The sequence below is a fragment of the Hyperoodon ampullatus genome, assembly GCF_949752795.1.
Source record: "Hyperoodon ampullatus genome assembly, chromosome: X".
In the NCBI taxonomy this organism is placed as follows: Eukaryota; Metazoa; Chordata; class Mammalia; order Artiodactyla; family Ziphiidae; genus Hyperoodon; species Hyperoodon ampullatus.
The window spans coordinates 19766717-19782056 of record NC_136913.1 but is presented as its reverse complement, the minus strand read 5'-3'; the positions used below and the strand labels follow the sequence as shown (position 1 = coordinate 19782056).

General features: G+C 39.5%; 1 protein-coding gene across 1 annotated transcript in view; it reads right to left on the bottom strand.

The window, feature by feature from the left end:
- PHEX (phosphate regulating endopeptidase X-linked) overlaps positions 1 to 15340 on the bottom strand; it is a gene marked incomplete at both ends in the record, with an annotated part of 202797 nt that overhangs the window by 175203 nt on the left and 12254 nt on the right. The window contains one exon of the mRNA XM_079727783.1: positions 14963 to 15124. Within this exon, the coding sequence (XP_079583909.1) occupies positions 14963 to 15124 (162 nt within the window). The remainder of the gene's footprint in view (positions 1 to 14962; positions 15125 to 15340) is intronic.

Below are 15340 nucleotides of genomic sequence, written 5' to 3'. Positions count from 1 at the left end.
ATGTTCTTAGATGTAGCAAAGCCTGGCTGCTCAACCTGTGGTCCCTGGAACAGCAGTGTGGGCATCACCTAAGAACTTGCCAGAAATGCAGACTCTCATGTCCCTTCTCAGACCCACTGAAACAGAATCTGCATTTTAACAAGATTCCCAGGTGATCCATGTACACATTCAAGGTTGAGAAGAACGGTATCAAAGTACAGTTTTGTACTTTGTACTCCAGCTGCAAAGTGGAGTAGAAGGAAGTGGGGGAGTTTGGCTTACACACCATTGTTCATTAAAGCCTAGGTGTGCTGAGGAGGGAACAGCAGGCAAATCTCATTGAAATTGTTCAGAAGTACATAAACAAGGTGGATGTGACAAGCAGCTGGGGAATCTGGATTATTAGGAATACAATTTACATACCATGTTTCATGAAATCTAAGAAGCATGTTTTTTTTTTACATCCTAACATCTCTGAAATTGGAATTCATCTTAAAACTGTCAGCCAGGCAGTCACGATGTAGATGCCATTGCCTGCCATGTGTGACCTTGATCTAGCAGTTCTTATTGTCAGCACTTCAAATGAGTTGGTTGCCTGGCTAGGAAATTATCGCTTAACTCATCTTCAAAAAGATTTCACTACAGTTTGGCTATGAAATGAAAACTTACTGTATATCCAAAAAGGCAGTCTTGGAGGAAAATCCCTGAGATGACTGGGAACACATTTTAAAGAAATGCTGAATCACTGCTGTTATTGATGGAAAGAGGACAGTGTTTTGTGAGAAAACAGAAGTACTGATGGTTTGAAATCAAAAATACTGTGAGGAAGTTTTAGGAATACCTTAATCCATCTCTTCTGCTTGCGTTTTCCTTTTTAATTAATGCAAAAGACTAACGTGATAAAAATTAATGTCTAAGTGTAAAAAACTTTCAATGAACATAAAATAAAAATCCCAAGTGCTAAGAAACCACTGTGTAATAGCTTAGTCTTATTTAGCATACATGAAATAGTGGTGCACCTTGCAGTTGACAGTCTTTTTGATTCAATGAAATATGGTATTAATTTAGTTGAGGCTATGAAAGACAGCAGTGTTTGTGTGTTCTCCTGCTTAATTTTAAGTTAAATAAATATAACCAACAAAACTGCATGTCACTATAGCATCATCACCACAGAAGACCCAGTATTTTTCCTCCTGGGAAATAATAAATGTGTCCAGAATATTCAAGCTATGTTTCAATTTAAATAAAAGAAGGCGAGATAAAAATTATTCCAAATGACTGCAAAAGCATTTTAAGGACAACTGAACCTCTGGTGAGATGAGACATTTTAGTTCCTGAATGCTGGGTCTCACATCCAGGTCTCAGGGGCAAGAATACCACTCTGGTTGAGCGGGGAGGCAGGCGTGAGACCTCTGGCAAGGGCAGCTTCGTGGGCGTCCTGCCACAGCGTGGGCTATGCAGCCTTCAGACCTCAGCCGGAGCCACAACTGCCTCCTTTCCTCACCCAGCACTTCCCACACGGTCCCCACTAGACACGTTTCATTCTGGCAACGACCTGCAGCTTTCAAACCCCAACTTCCTCTTCTCCACAGCTCAGAGATTCCAGACTGACACGAACACCTTTGACCTCAATTAAAATAACTGAATTTTTATGTCTTAATTTACTTGCACTGGTGTGTATCCAGAGCAGTGTGTAGTCAAGGGGGGAAAAAGAAATCTCTTTCCTTACGTTATTCTGGGACTTGGTCAAAATTGGGAAATATAAATTGAGAGAAATTAATAAATTAGGGCATTGCCCAACAGTCTTTGATGTGCACTAGCAAAGCATACTGCCAGAGTGGTTATTTTGAATGGTTCTCGTTTCAGAGAACTCACAGAACCTTCTCCAGTAGACAGTGGCTACAGTTCTCTACTTGGTTAATTAGACTGGACATCACACTTGAGTAGGTTCTCAAACTTGGCCGCACGTTAGAACCACCTGCAGGGGAAGGGTGTTTAAAAAACCGGAAGCCAGGCTGTACCACCCCAGACCAATTACATCAAAACCTCTGAGGATGGGACCCAGGCATCTGTGTCTTTCAAGCTCCCCTGTGATTTCAGTGTGCAGCTGGGGTTGAGAAGCACTGGTCTAGAACTGCCCTGTCCAATTCAGAAACGGGTAGTCGCAAGGGGCTGTTGAGTACCTGAAATATGACTGGTCCACAAAGGACACATGTTGCAAGTGTAAGATGCGTAGTGGATTTCAAGGACTTAGTAGGCAAGAAAAAAATGTAAAATGTCTTGCAAATAAGTTTTTTTATATTGATTCCATGAAATGACAATATTTTAGATATGCTGGGTTAGATAAAATACATAATTTCACCTGTTTCCTTTTTACTTTAATGTAGCTATTAGAAAATGTAAAATTACATGTGAGTTGCATCTGTGACTCATTACATTTCTTTTCGACATCACTGCTCTGGAAGATGCCTTTATAGGTCACTAGCTGTGTGAATATGAATGAATTACTTAACCTCTCCAAGCTGCAATTTTCACAACTGTAAAATGGGATAATACCACCTTCCTGGTTTTCAGGGGTTTTACCAGGTGCTGAGGGTCAAAATAATCTGAATTCTAATCCTAGCTCCATCGCCTATTAGCTGTGTGATCTTGGGCTGGTTATTGATTGTATTGCTCGGCTACTTCTATTTCCTCATTCCCAAGATGTAGATAAACCTTCCATCTTACAGGCTTGTTGGGAGTTCAGTTTAGAGAGTTCAACAAAGGGTAACAAGGGTATTATTAAATAAGGTCACCTCTATTAAGTGCCTAGACTGTCAGGGCCTGCTGTGTGATGTACTCTTGCGAAATTGGGGGGGGGGGGTGGGGATCTGTTAAAGGGTCACTTCACAGTAATGAGTAGAAATACCCCCATTATTAGTAAATCAGGGGAGAAATGGGGATTTTTCCACATTGTAAAGATGCTCAACCCATCCACACCTTCAAGTTGCAGTTGAAAAGTTCTCAGAATTGAGGACGAGAGCACAGCTGAAATCATCTCATCAGGCAGTTTGGAAATGCGAGAACGAAATTTTCAACTCCGTTTGGCCATGCATTTGTGTGCAACCAACTTTTAAATTTTTCTGGTGCCTGAGTGTTGCCACTGACCAATTAGGAGTATAGTAAAGGTAAGTGATTGTCCCATTTCTCTAAGACACAGGTTTCAAGGCCCAGGAAATCTGAGTCATCTGCTTCTGCTGTGAAATCTGGATGACCCTTGGAAGTTCCTGCAAAAATCCCGTATTCTCAGCTCCGTTATTATCCCGGCTTCTGGCAACCAAAAGCAGGAACACGTGGGAACTTGTAGGAGCTTCAGGAATCGTTACCACCAAAGCTCACGTGGGTGCGCCTCCGAATTGTTACCGCCAAAGCCAGCTAGGATTTTTCTTCCCTTCCCTGTCATCCTCTTTCAGGAAGTGGCTTTTCAAAAATATGCAACTCTTTTGAACAACTACAAAGTAAAATACATTACACACACCAACCATGCAAAATAGGGCCTGGGTGTGGGCAGGTTGAGAAGTGTCACTGTAGGTGTATATATATCTTTCTCAGGATGCAAATATCCTGTGTCATTACTCATGCCAAAAACCTTATATTTAGTCAAAAGATCCCAAATTTAGTTGACAATCTTCTAAAGTAAAATGTTTCTATCTTCCTACAACATTCAAGCTAACTAGCAGGAAACTTTTCATAATGTATTGAAATATTTATACTACAAACAAGCCCCCTCATCTGTTTTTCCACTCCTTTTTTTCAGTCTAGAGTCCCAGGCATAGCATTTCCAGGCTGTCACTCCACCTTTCAGAAACCTCAGCTTCCTTGCCCCAAGTCAAAAATCTCCCAAATGGATTCTGACATCCTTCATCCGCCATCTCACTCCTGTCATCTCTCACCAACAGCGCTGCTCATTCCTCCCTTCCAACAGAGCCAAGTTATACTGATTCGGTCTTCTCCTTGGAACCTCACTCCAGCACCTCCAGATTTACAGCCCCCCTCCACCCGCTGCCATTCCAAGTTCAAACAAGAGTCCCTGTCTTCAAGATCAGACAACAAGCGAGCTCTTTCATACACCACATAATATGTACTTATGAATGAAGACACTACTTTGTATATAACTACTTTCAATCATTTGCACTGTTTATAAATATTTTTAACTACACTATGACAAAGGCTGTATCATCTCTAGTTGGGCACTCACCTTTAACCCTCTGCTTTCATGATAGGTATGTGGTAATAGACAATAATTTCTTCTATAACTATATTTGTTCTGTGGCACAGGTAATCCCATAAAGCTTGCACTTATTAATCAGTTCAAGGCTTGGCACTGGCACAAATCTCCAAACACCTATCTCCGGTTTCATCTAATATCATTATAAACACCTATTAACTGTTGGTAATGTGCTCATTACCCAGGGATTCTAGACAGTGGACTGTTCAAATATTTGGGTATGGGTGGACCAGTGGGTCCATGTAATAGCTGTCTCCACTCAAAACACCTGAATTAGGATGCATTGAAAGGCTGAAGTGAAATAAAACTATACCTCTTGAGGCGTGCCCCAGCAATCTTTACATAGGCAGGGGTTCTTAATCTTTTTTGTGCCATATGTCCCCTGGGCAGGCTCTTAAAACCTATGGGCTATTCTCAAAATATTATCTATAAGAACATAAGATAAGAAACATAGGTTTACAATGGAAACCAGTTATTTCAAAACAGTTAACAAAACAGTTGTTTTACTGTTTGACATCATGATATATGCACTACTTCATTAACTCATTAAATAAGATCTAGCATCGAGTCTAGCCACGACTATGATTTTTGAAGTGGTAATGTACGTACATAATATTTCAAGATACCTGCAACATCTGTATTAAGATTTTAAAAAATGATGATTCCCATTGGTAACAAAGTCACAGCTAATAATACGAGAGTTTGTAGCCTACAGTCATAATTAAAGAAAATGTCAAAGTTCCATCAAAGGTTAGTGAAAATAAAGATGCAATTTTTTTTCCTATTCAAGTCCCTGAATTCTATCGACAGCTCTCTTGAGGGGACATGGGTCTAAGTTAAAGATCCCCTAGGGATGAGGAAAAGAAAAGAGAGAAGGGAAATTGGTATCAACAACAAGAACAACAACAACAAACAATAGTGGTATCTAAAGAATACCTGGAGCAGCCTAAGATGACGCTTCTTGTTTTCACCAATTCCCCTTTCCTCTTCTCTCTTTCCCTACAGGAGAGATTTAAAACTCACATACACCAATGAGTGTTTTGTCTGACAAGTTAGATTAGCAAGACCTTCCAGGGTTTCAGGTCATGACCAAGATCCGGCAATAAAAGTTGGGAATACACAAATATCCTAACCTATTGTTTTCACCCCTAGGTTTGCTTCTTTCAGGACCAGCTGCCTCGTTTACAGGAATGATGAGACTTTTGGGAAAAACTAGATCACAATATTTTACTTTAATAATACTGTTAAATTTTCCTATCTATTAAAGTTCTACTTTTTATTTGATTAGGAAACTAGCATTTCTTAAGCATCTACTATGGGCCAAGTGCTTTTAAAATGTTCATTTAATCCTCATGAAATTAGCAGTAATAACAGATGCCACTTATCAAACCCTGTTAGAAGACTTTCGCTGCATCTCACTGAATTAATCCAACAATATTGCCAGATAAGAAACTGAGACTCAGAAGGAAGTGGTTTGCCTATGGTCATATAGCCAATAAGTGGCAGAGTCCCAGTTTCTTTTCAGAGCCCAAACTTGGCCGCCATCCTGTGACTTCTTATTTTCCTTGTTGTAACTTACACAAGATCACACCGCCAGGGAGTCTTGGAGGCCCAAGAAGGGCTCTAGCCTGCTGCACTGTCCACTCCCCCGTCCTGCCTTCCTAAAACCTAGAACACAAATGAAGAACTAACAATACCCTTCCTCTCCTGTCAGGGGCAAGCTCTGGTTGCAACTCACGGCTCTTCTGGGACAGCATGCAGGGTCCCAGGCTCAGAAGTGGGGAGAAAGAGGAGAAGACAAAGCTACCCCACCCCAGCCAGCCACATACAGACGTCACGATCTTTTTCTTCACAAAGTATTTTCTGAGCAACAACTATATGCCAGGCACTATGCTGAGTGCTGGGTTACAGTGAAGCCCAAAATGGACAAGATTCTGGCTCTCAGAAAATTTACCATGGGGGGAAGAGGGAAGGGAGGGGAGCAAGCATAATGAGAAAAACAAGTAAGCATGTATACAAATGAGATCATTTCAGATGGTTATAAGTACCACAGAGGACACTAATAGGGTAACAGGATAGAGGGGGACTGGAGATGGGAGTAGAGAACTATTTTTAATAAAGGTGTTCTCAGGCTTCCCTGGTAGCGCAGTAGTTAATAATCTGCCTCCCAATGCAGGGGACACAGGTTCGAGCCCTGGTCCGGGAAGATCCCACATGCTGCGGAGCAACTGAGCCTGTGTGCCACAACTACTGAGCCTGCGCCCTAGAGCCCGCGCACCACAACTACTGAAGCCACCTCAATGAGAAGTCCACGTGCCGCAACGAAGAGTAGCCCCCGCTCACCACAACTAGAGAAAGCCCGCGTGCAGCAACGAAGACCCAACACAGCCAAAAATAAATACATAAAAATAAATAAATTTTTAAAAAATTATTAAATAAAGGTGTTCTCTGACCCTTCTCTATCAGTGAAATAAATTTGAATTTATTCACAGATAGCTAACCTTTCTAATGGCCTATTCAGGCCTCTAGAGCAGCACTGTCTGATAGAAATATTATCTGAGCCAAATACATAATTGTTAATTTCCTTGCAGCTATATTTGACTAAGTAAAATAAAACAGGTGAGATTATGTTTAATAATGTATTTTATTTAACCCAATGTACCTTAAAAATATCATCATTTCCATAAGTAATTGATGAAATAAATCATCAATTTACTAGTGAGATATTTTACATGTTTTCTAAATGAAGTCTCTGAAATTTGGTGTGTATTTTACACTTACAGCACATCTCAATTCCAGCTAGCCATATTTCAAGTGCTTGAAAGCCACATGTGGCTAGTGGCTACGGTACTGAACAGTGCGGCTCTAGAGTCTTTTATTTATTTATTTATTTTGGCTGCACCTCATGGCTTGTGGCATCTTAGTTCCCAGACCAGGGATCGAACCCAGTGCCAAGTCCTAAGCACTGGACTGCCAGGGAATTCCCTCTAGAGTCTTGATTACAGTACCTACTGAAATATTTTGTGATGTGCAGATTTTTAATTTCCACATGGTAGTCTTGGGAGCCTCATTAACTTCTGCATCCTCCTATGCCTAACACAATACCTCTTGCTGGATGTGAATGAGGAAGTCTAAATTCTGATTGCTATTGGCAACAATCTTATGACCAAGCAGACTTAGAAAGCATGAGACAGTGGATGTCAGAGTAGAGACAAAGAAAGAAATGTGATCCTTAATGGGATGGTTCAGCTGCTAGATCAACCCTTACCTGAAGTCCACATACAAGCCAACAAATCTTCTTTATTGTTTAGGCCAGTCTGAGTTGATGTTTCTGTTACTTGTGACTAAAAGCAATTGGTGCCAGGAAAAAAGTAAAAGCTCAGAAAATAGTCCTGTGTTCACAGACTAATACAATCAAAATGCTGTGTAGAGCTTCCCTGGTGGTGCAGTGGTTGAGAGTCCGCCTGCCGATGCAGAGGACACAGGTTCGTGCCCCAGTCTGGGAAGATCCCACATGCCGTGGAGCGGCTAGGCCCGTGAGCCATGGCCGCTGAGCCTGTGCGTCCGGAGCCTGTGCGTCTGGAGCCTGTGCTCCGCAACAGGAGAGGCCCGCGTACCGCAAAAAAAAAAAAAAAAAAAAAAAAAAAAGCTGTGTATTTCAATCTATTTGAAGCGAGCACATTTCCCCCAAATTAAAGAGCATACAACTCAGAATGAATGTAATGAAAAGATCTGGTTCTTATCAAGTGTACCCAACTTATGTCTAGTATTAACCACTACAAAAGTTTTAAAAGCTACATTAAAGCCACAGGGGAAAAGATCGGATCATAAAATAAAAAGATTGGAACAGGTAGGAGTCAAAAAGTAAGACAAGGATATGCACTGGGGGTAGAAATGAATACACAAGAAGAAAACCTAAAATGTTGAGTGTCGTAACTACCAGAACACAAGCTTTTACACATGGTGGCCATTCTCATGGCCTCTTTACTTCCTTAAGCTATTAGAAAGAGGTCTTGTCCTAAAGCTAAATGCACATTTTTCACAGAGCCTTCAGGAAGAAATACATTTCTGTATTTGAAGTGAATGTCTCCTAACAGGAAATTACCAAACTTTTTAAAATTTGACTTCTTTCCCCGTCCTCACATTTCACGCATCCACACTCCCATCCTACCCATGCTCATATGGGGTACTGCAATTAGGAAAAATGGGAACAACAACAACAAAACTTTTTCGGTAAAATCATTTCATTTCACATTCTAAAAGTCTGCGATACAGGCCCAAATCTTTACACAGCACCCCTCTATGCACACAGGACCGATAACGACGTATGTATAAACTGGCAATTTGTTGCTTCCTGTATGGCCACATGAAAAAGAGCCAGCATGGTCAGAAAAACAGGAGTCTGCTCTGAGTGGGCGCACTCAGTCTATACAGCAGATTCAATGAGACTTACAGGGGCTGAGCTTTCACCAGTAATAAAAAGCACACCACGGTGGCTGGCTGCTCCTTAGCACTTCCTCACCACATCCCTGTTTTGTTTTTTCTAGTCTGAAATCATTTGTTTCAAAGAGCTTAATGATGTCAAGGCTCAATCTGGTACATCATTATACCATGTTCATTGTATGAGGAAAATGACACAATTCACTATGTCTTCAACGATCTGAACTTTCTAATTATCAAATGACTTTACAGGAGCCGAACTAAAGTTTTCAGCTTTTTAATATCTGTAAAAGATGATTTGGCTAGGATCACTAATAGGAAAAACAAGATTATAGGGGGGTTATTTAATTATGAGAATCATTTAAATCTCAGCCAGCAGGTATTTACAAATAAATAACCAATCTATGAATCACGATCATCTTTCTCTGCCCATTAATGCATAGACCCTACTTCATCTTATTGTTCTGCTGGTGCTGTCTGTGCTTAAACATAATAATATACTGCATTCTTTATAAACTATTGGCAAAGATCGCTATTCCATAATAGAGATGAGCTGGCCCTACCCTGAGTCATCTGTCTTCTGTTCGACACAAGTGTTCTATCTCACTCATTGCCTCATGTTTCATAAGTGCTCATTTGCAAAGTTTTCATCTGTTCGTTCATAAGCAGTGCATGCTGTGTCATCCTCATGGTCACATGAAAACAAATTTGGGAGGTTTTGTAGGAGGGAAATTTTAAGACATTCAAACACATGACTACATTCAGCCTATTTAAAAAAACAAATCCTAATTCTTGGAGAGAACAAGAAATAATTTTATTTGCCAAGTAGAAATCTGAGTCTTATATGCCATTTAAAGAAAACATTCATGAAGCCAGGTTGCTGACTTCAATAGAGGGCAATTTTTCATCAGCCAGGTCTGTCAAATCCATTTTATTTCACAAATTGGACAGCCGTTTCTGTGTGTTCTCTATCAGCCATAAGAAAATGGTATTCTTTTGATTGGTCGTATTGCATTTTATTTTTGGATATTCTCTCTTTTTTATCAAGGGTGAGGAAAAATATCTAGACTGTATTCAATATTTTTGAAAGCACATGATATTTACAGAGGATAAGACCAGAATAAAATGTAAAGCATTTGACAGACACTACTTCATGAGCCTTAGATCTATCTTTGAGACAAAATGGAGGAGCAAAGGACAAATATTAACTGAGGGCCTGCTATACGCCAGGAACTAGACTGGGTAATTTATACAGGTCATGTCCTTTAGTCCTCACAAATCCTACGAAATGGGTATTCTTATCTCCATTCGAAAGATAAAAAAGCTGAGCTAGGTAAGCTAAGTAATTGACCAAAAGTGACACAGAGGAGAAATGAAAGGGAACCAGGATTCAAATCCAACTCTGTGGCATCAAAACTCAGGCTCTGAGTGGCTTACAATGAGGAAAAAATTTGGAAACCACCTAAATGGCAACACATGAATTGATGAAACAAACTAGTATATCCACACAAAGTAGTCATGGCAAATGATGGTACAGATCTATTTTTATTGACCTGAAAACATGTTAACGTGTCAAGTAAAAATGACAGGTTATAAAAATAGAATACATGATCCCTTTTGAGATATATATATAATTTTATATGTATATTTGCACTTAAAAAGTTATCACCAGGTATTGGGATCTGAATTATGTTTCTCCTCGTTAGTCATTTATAGCTGATCTACAATGAGCTTGCATCACCTGGATGGTTAGACAGATAAGTAGACAGAGAGATACACAGATACATAGATATAGAATAAAGACATACAGAGAGAATTTAAAGACCAGTGTTTAATTTTTGGACTCACTTTTCCTCCCTTCCATCTTTCACTCTTCCCAGTCCCCCACCTCTATTTCCTGGGATCACTTTCCAAAATAAACAACTTGCATGCTAAATAAATAAATAAATGTCTAGTGTTTAAAAAATAAGATTGTCAGCACCTCTGATATTTGAAAAGCTCTATTTACACACTTTAAGAATACCTAATTATCTGCAACATACTTGCAGAGTTCAGAAAGATATGTATCTATAAATCTGTGTATCAGTATCATCTATACATTTACATATTTCTAATCTATACATTTATAGATAGAATGAAAGAATAGTATGATAAAGCCAATACAGTACAGCAAAACAGTAACAATCAGGAAATCTGGGTAAAGGGTATATGGGAGTTTTTTGTGCTATTCCTTCAACTTTTAAGTCTGAATTACCTCAAAATTTAAAAGTTTAAAGAATACATATTTTATATTTCAAGCACATACATCTGGAACAAGATGATACTAATTTAAAAAGAGACCCTACTCCGCCCTTTGCTCTCCTTCTTGGCACTTGTAGCAAGAGCCCTGTGACTGATTTTTTAATTCATCCTTTACAGTGCTTGTCACAAAATAACTTGAGATTTATTTGTCTGTGTCTTTCCCAGAGTGTAGAAATATATGGGGAGCCTCCCATTTTGTTTCACAAGGCCAGCACAATCTTTTTTTTTTTTTTTTTTTTTTTTCCCTGCGGTACGCGGGCCTCTCACTGCTGTGGCCTCTCCCGTTGCGGAGCACAGGCTCCGGACGCGCAGGCCCAGCAGCCATGGCTCACGGGCCCAGCCGCTCCGCGGCATGTGGGATCTTCCCGGACCGGGGCACGAACCCGTTGTCTCCTGCATCGGCAGGCAGACTCTCAACCACTGCGCCACCAGGGAAGCCCAAGGCCAGCACAATCTTGATAACAGAATTTAACAAACCTAGCACACAAAAATCCATGGACCAATATGAATCATAAATACAGACACAAATATAACAAAATACTAGCTCATTCAATTCTTAAGCAATGTCTTAAAATAATAAACCATTCATAAGCAGGATTTATTTCAAGATTATAAGGTTAATTTAGCATGAGAAAATCTTGAGAAGTTAAAAGAGATACTCCGTGTGAGTCTCTTGATAAACAGTGAAGAGATTTTTCTTGAGCAATACCTTTTTGCAAACTAGGAATAACAGAACACAATAAAAAATGTTAGAAAAAAAAGAAAAAATATATTGGGGGGAATGCTAGAGGCATTACCACCCAAGTTAGGAATAAGAAAATTATACCTGGCTTCCCTGGTGGCACAGTGGTTAAGAGTCCGCCTGCCAGTGCAGGGGACATGGGTTCGTGCCCTGGTCCAGGAAGATCCCACATGCTGCTGAGCAACTAAGCCCGTGTGCCACAACTACCGAGCCTGTGCTCTAGAGCCCGCGAGCCACGACTACTGAGCCCACGTGCCACAGCTACTGAAGCCTGCGCACGCAGAGCCCATGCTCCGCAACAAGAGAAGCCACTGAAATGAGAAGCCCCTGCACCGAAACAAAGAGTAGCCCCCGCTCACTGCAACTAGAGAAAGCCCGCACACAGCAATGAAGACCCAATGTAGCCATAAATAAATAAGTAAGTAAGTAAATAAATAAATAAATAAATAAATAAGAAAATCATACCCATTATCATTGCTATAATTCAACATTATTCTGAGAATCTAGTCAATATACTAAAAGGAAAGGGAGAGACAAAAATTATAATTATTTCTTAATTTTATGATTACCTATCAAAAAATCCCAAAAACCCACCACATAGCTATCAATTAATAAAATAGTTCTACCTAGATCCAATATAGATATATCAAAGCTTTACAACAGGCATCAGGAGTTGGCAAACTTTTTCCATTAAGGTCAGAGAGTAAATATTTTAGGCTTTGCAGGTTATATGGGCTTTATGGGTCATATGGTCTCTATATGCAACTACTCAACGCTGCCTTTGTGGTGCAGAAGCAGCCATTGATAATGCATAAATGAATGGATGTGGCTGTCTTTCAAAAAAACTTTATTTACAAAAACAGGCAGTGGGCTGGATTTGGCCCACGGGCCACAGTTTGCTGACCCCTACTTTATACCACAAAAAAACCCAGGTGATTGTGAAAAGTAACCATTTAAAACAGCAAGAAAATATATGAAGACCTAAAAATAACTTTCTAAAGGGTGATTCTGATATATGCAACAAAAATGAAATGGTGAATACTCTTTCAACACAACAATTTCATATCTGGGAATTTATCCTAAGGATACATTTAGATAAGGCCATAAAGATCTGTAAACTTAGGTATTATTATAGTGTTATTTATAAGAAGGAAAGACATCTACTGACATAATCCATGTCTGTGAGGAATACATTATGTGTTACAGCAGGTGACGGAGCAGCATGCATAATACCAGCTATTTTTTATTTTTTTAAATATAAGGCGGTGCATATGAGATTATGCATATGTACCCACACATGGAAAAAAACACCTGGAAAGATATACACCCAATTGCTTTATTAGCAGTTATTTCTAGGGGTGGATTTATGCGTGACTTTCTTTTTACTTTTTGCATGTTATTTTTGCTCCTTTTTACTTTCACAACTGAGCTTGGAAATAAAATTTTTTCGTTTTTCAAAGTAGAAAAAAAAAAAACTTGTGCTGCTCTGAACAATTTACTCTTACTTCTATGAATTTTAGCCCATATACCATGTCCCCCTCAAACAAAGCCCATCGAGACTGATTTTAGTTTTTACAATAAGACATTCTCAGAAATTCTTTAAATTATTCTAACTGCTTCATGCCCTGAAGATAGAAATCTTTGGGCTATAACTAATATAAAAGGAACATCTATCTGGAAATATTGACTTTTTTTAATCCTTCAGTGATATTTCTCCAATTGTGTGTGTGTGCGTGTGCACGCATGCACACATCTCTCTGTCTAGGAAGAAAAGAAGCCAGAGAATGGAAACAGGAAACAGGCAAGAATGGTAGGTAAAGGACCGACACGAGTTAATATCCTACATGAAAATAAGTCTCAGTAAATTCATTCTTCAAGGTCCTATTTACAGTTCCACAGAACAGGAATCTCACCTGTTGGGTTATGGGAAAACTCTGACATTCTTGCAAATTCTCATTTATAACTTATGAAGACTAAGTTTCAGCCTTCTAGTAGAAAATGTAAGTCCATATGATTTATATCTAGTTGTGAAATTTAAGCACATTTTTCCTTACAGTGACAATAGGTATCTAATTATTTTGCCAATGGTTTCAGACGTTGTAACATATATATAAGTTGATACGTATTTAATTTTCATTAAAATTAATGAACTTAATTCTTAAAATCTTGGGGAAAAGGATATGGAGAAGATAAAAAAATGATGATTCTCAAAAATTTTCAGAAATTCTTTTAGGTGTGTTACTGAATGCAAGTTATATGGCATAGCTCAGTTATAAGAAAGCGAAAAATATATATACTATTTTTGCCTTCTAAAAACACTCACCTTACCTGGCCTTGAGATCTCTCTACTTGCGTCCTGAAGTGGTTTTCTCCAACAACTCAGCATAAAAATTAGACCAATTGTGAGGAGAAAATCCTCTAGCAAAAGATATTTCCAACTTTTGAAGAGTATGTGTGCATGCATGCATATGTGAGTATGTGTGTGTGAGCCTGTCATTGCCTGAGAGGCCATGGGGAAAGGACAGTCTCCCCAGAGCCAACTTAGAAGTTAACAGGAACAACATGACAAACACAAGGTCATCCAGAGTTCTCAAAAGTGATGTCAAAAGACAATGAAGTGTTAAGTACATTTTGTAAACCATGAAAATCCAGGACACAGTGAGCAAGTGATGAAGTTTGCTCTGAACATAACAGATGAATAAGTATACCAATATAACATGATTTTCACTAACTATTCCTTTGCTCCCAACCTCAATCAAATGCTATTTATCCTTCAGCAGCAGAACTTACTATTATCAAACGTGAACATAATGAGCTACGCTAGGCTTGCACTGAGATCTGAAGGATTAAAATTCCACAACTTTCCTTTCAATCTTCCACTCTAAAAAATCTTGGAAGTGAATTTAGTATAGTTAAAGAGTGAGCAGTGGGCCTCCCTGGTGGCGCAGTGGTTGAGAGTCCGCCTGCCGATGCAGGGGATACGGGTTTGTGCCCCGGTCTGGGAGGATCCCATATGCCGCGGAGCGGCTGGGCCCGTGAGCCATGGCTGCTGAGCCTGTGCATCCGGAGCCTGTGCTCCGCAACGGGAGAGGCCACAACAGTGAGAGGCCCGCGTACCACAAAAAAAAAAAAAAAAAAAGAGTGAGCAGTCATGCCTCAAATCCAAAACTATGTTTTTCTTGTCAAATACTGCTCTCTGTAAAGCGCATCACCAAACCCCAGTAGAAACTTACCCTTCAACTTGAGGTCGACATTATGTCTCAGCCAAGGATAAATCCCATAGCTTGGCATATCTTCAGGAATTGGATTACTGTTTATCCAGCCATCACAAGCAAACCGGAAGAAATTATCACAAGGGTCCACAGACAGATTTACTTTACTCAAGATGGAAGCAGCTATTTAAAAAGAAAATCATAGGATTAATGACAAGCGCTGAACATTGTGTACTGGTCTCTTCCAAATTAAACAATGATTTCATATCAACCAGTTCCCAAGCCTTGGCTTTTACATTTCCCCTCAAATGAAGCCCTGAATCAACTTCACTATATTAAACTGTTACATTCAGAGTGAGTGGATAAAAGTTTAGTCATATTATTGTTACTGGTTTTTGC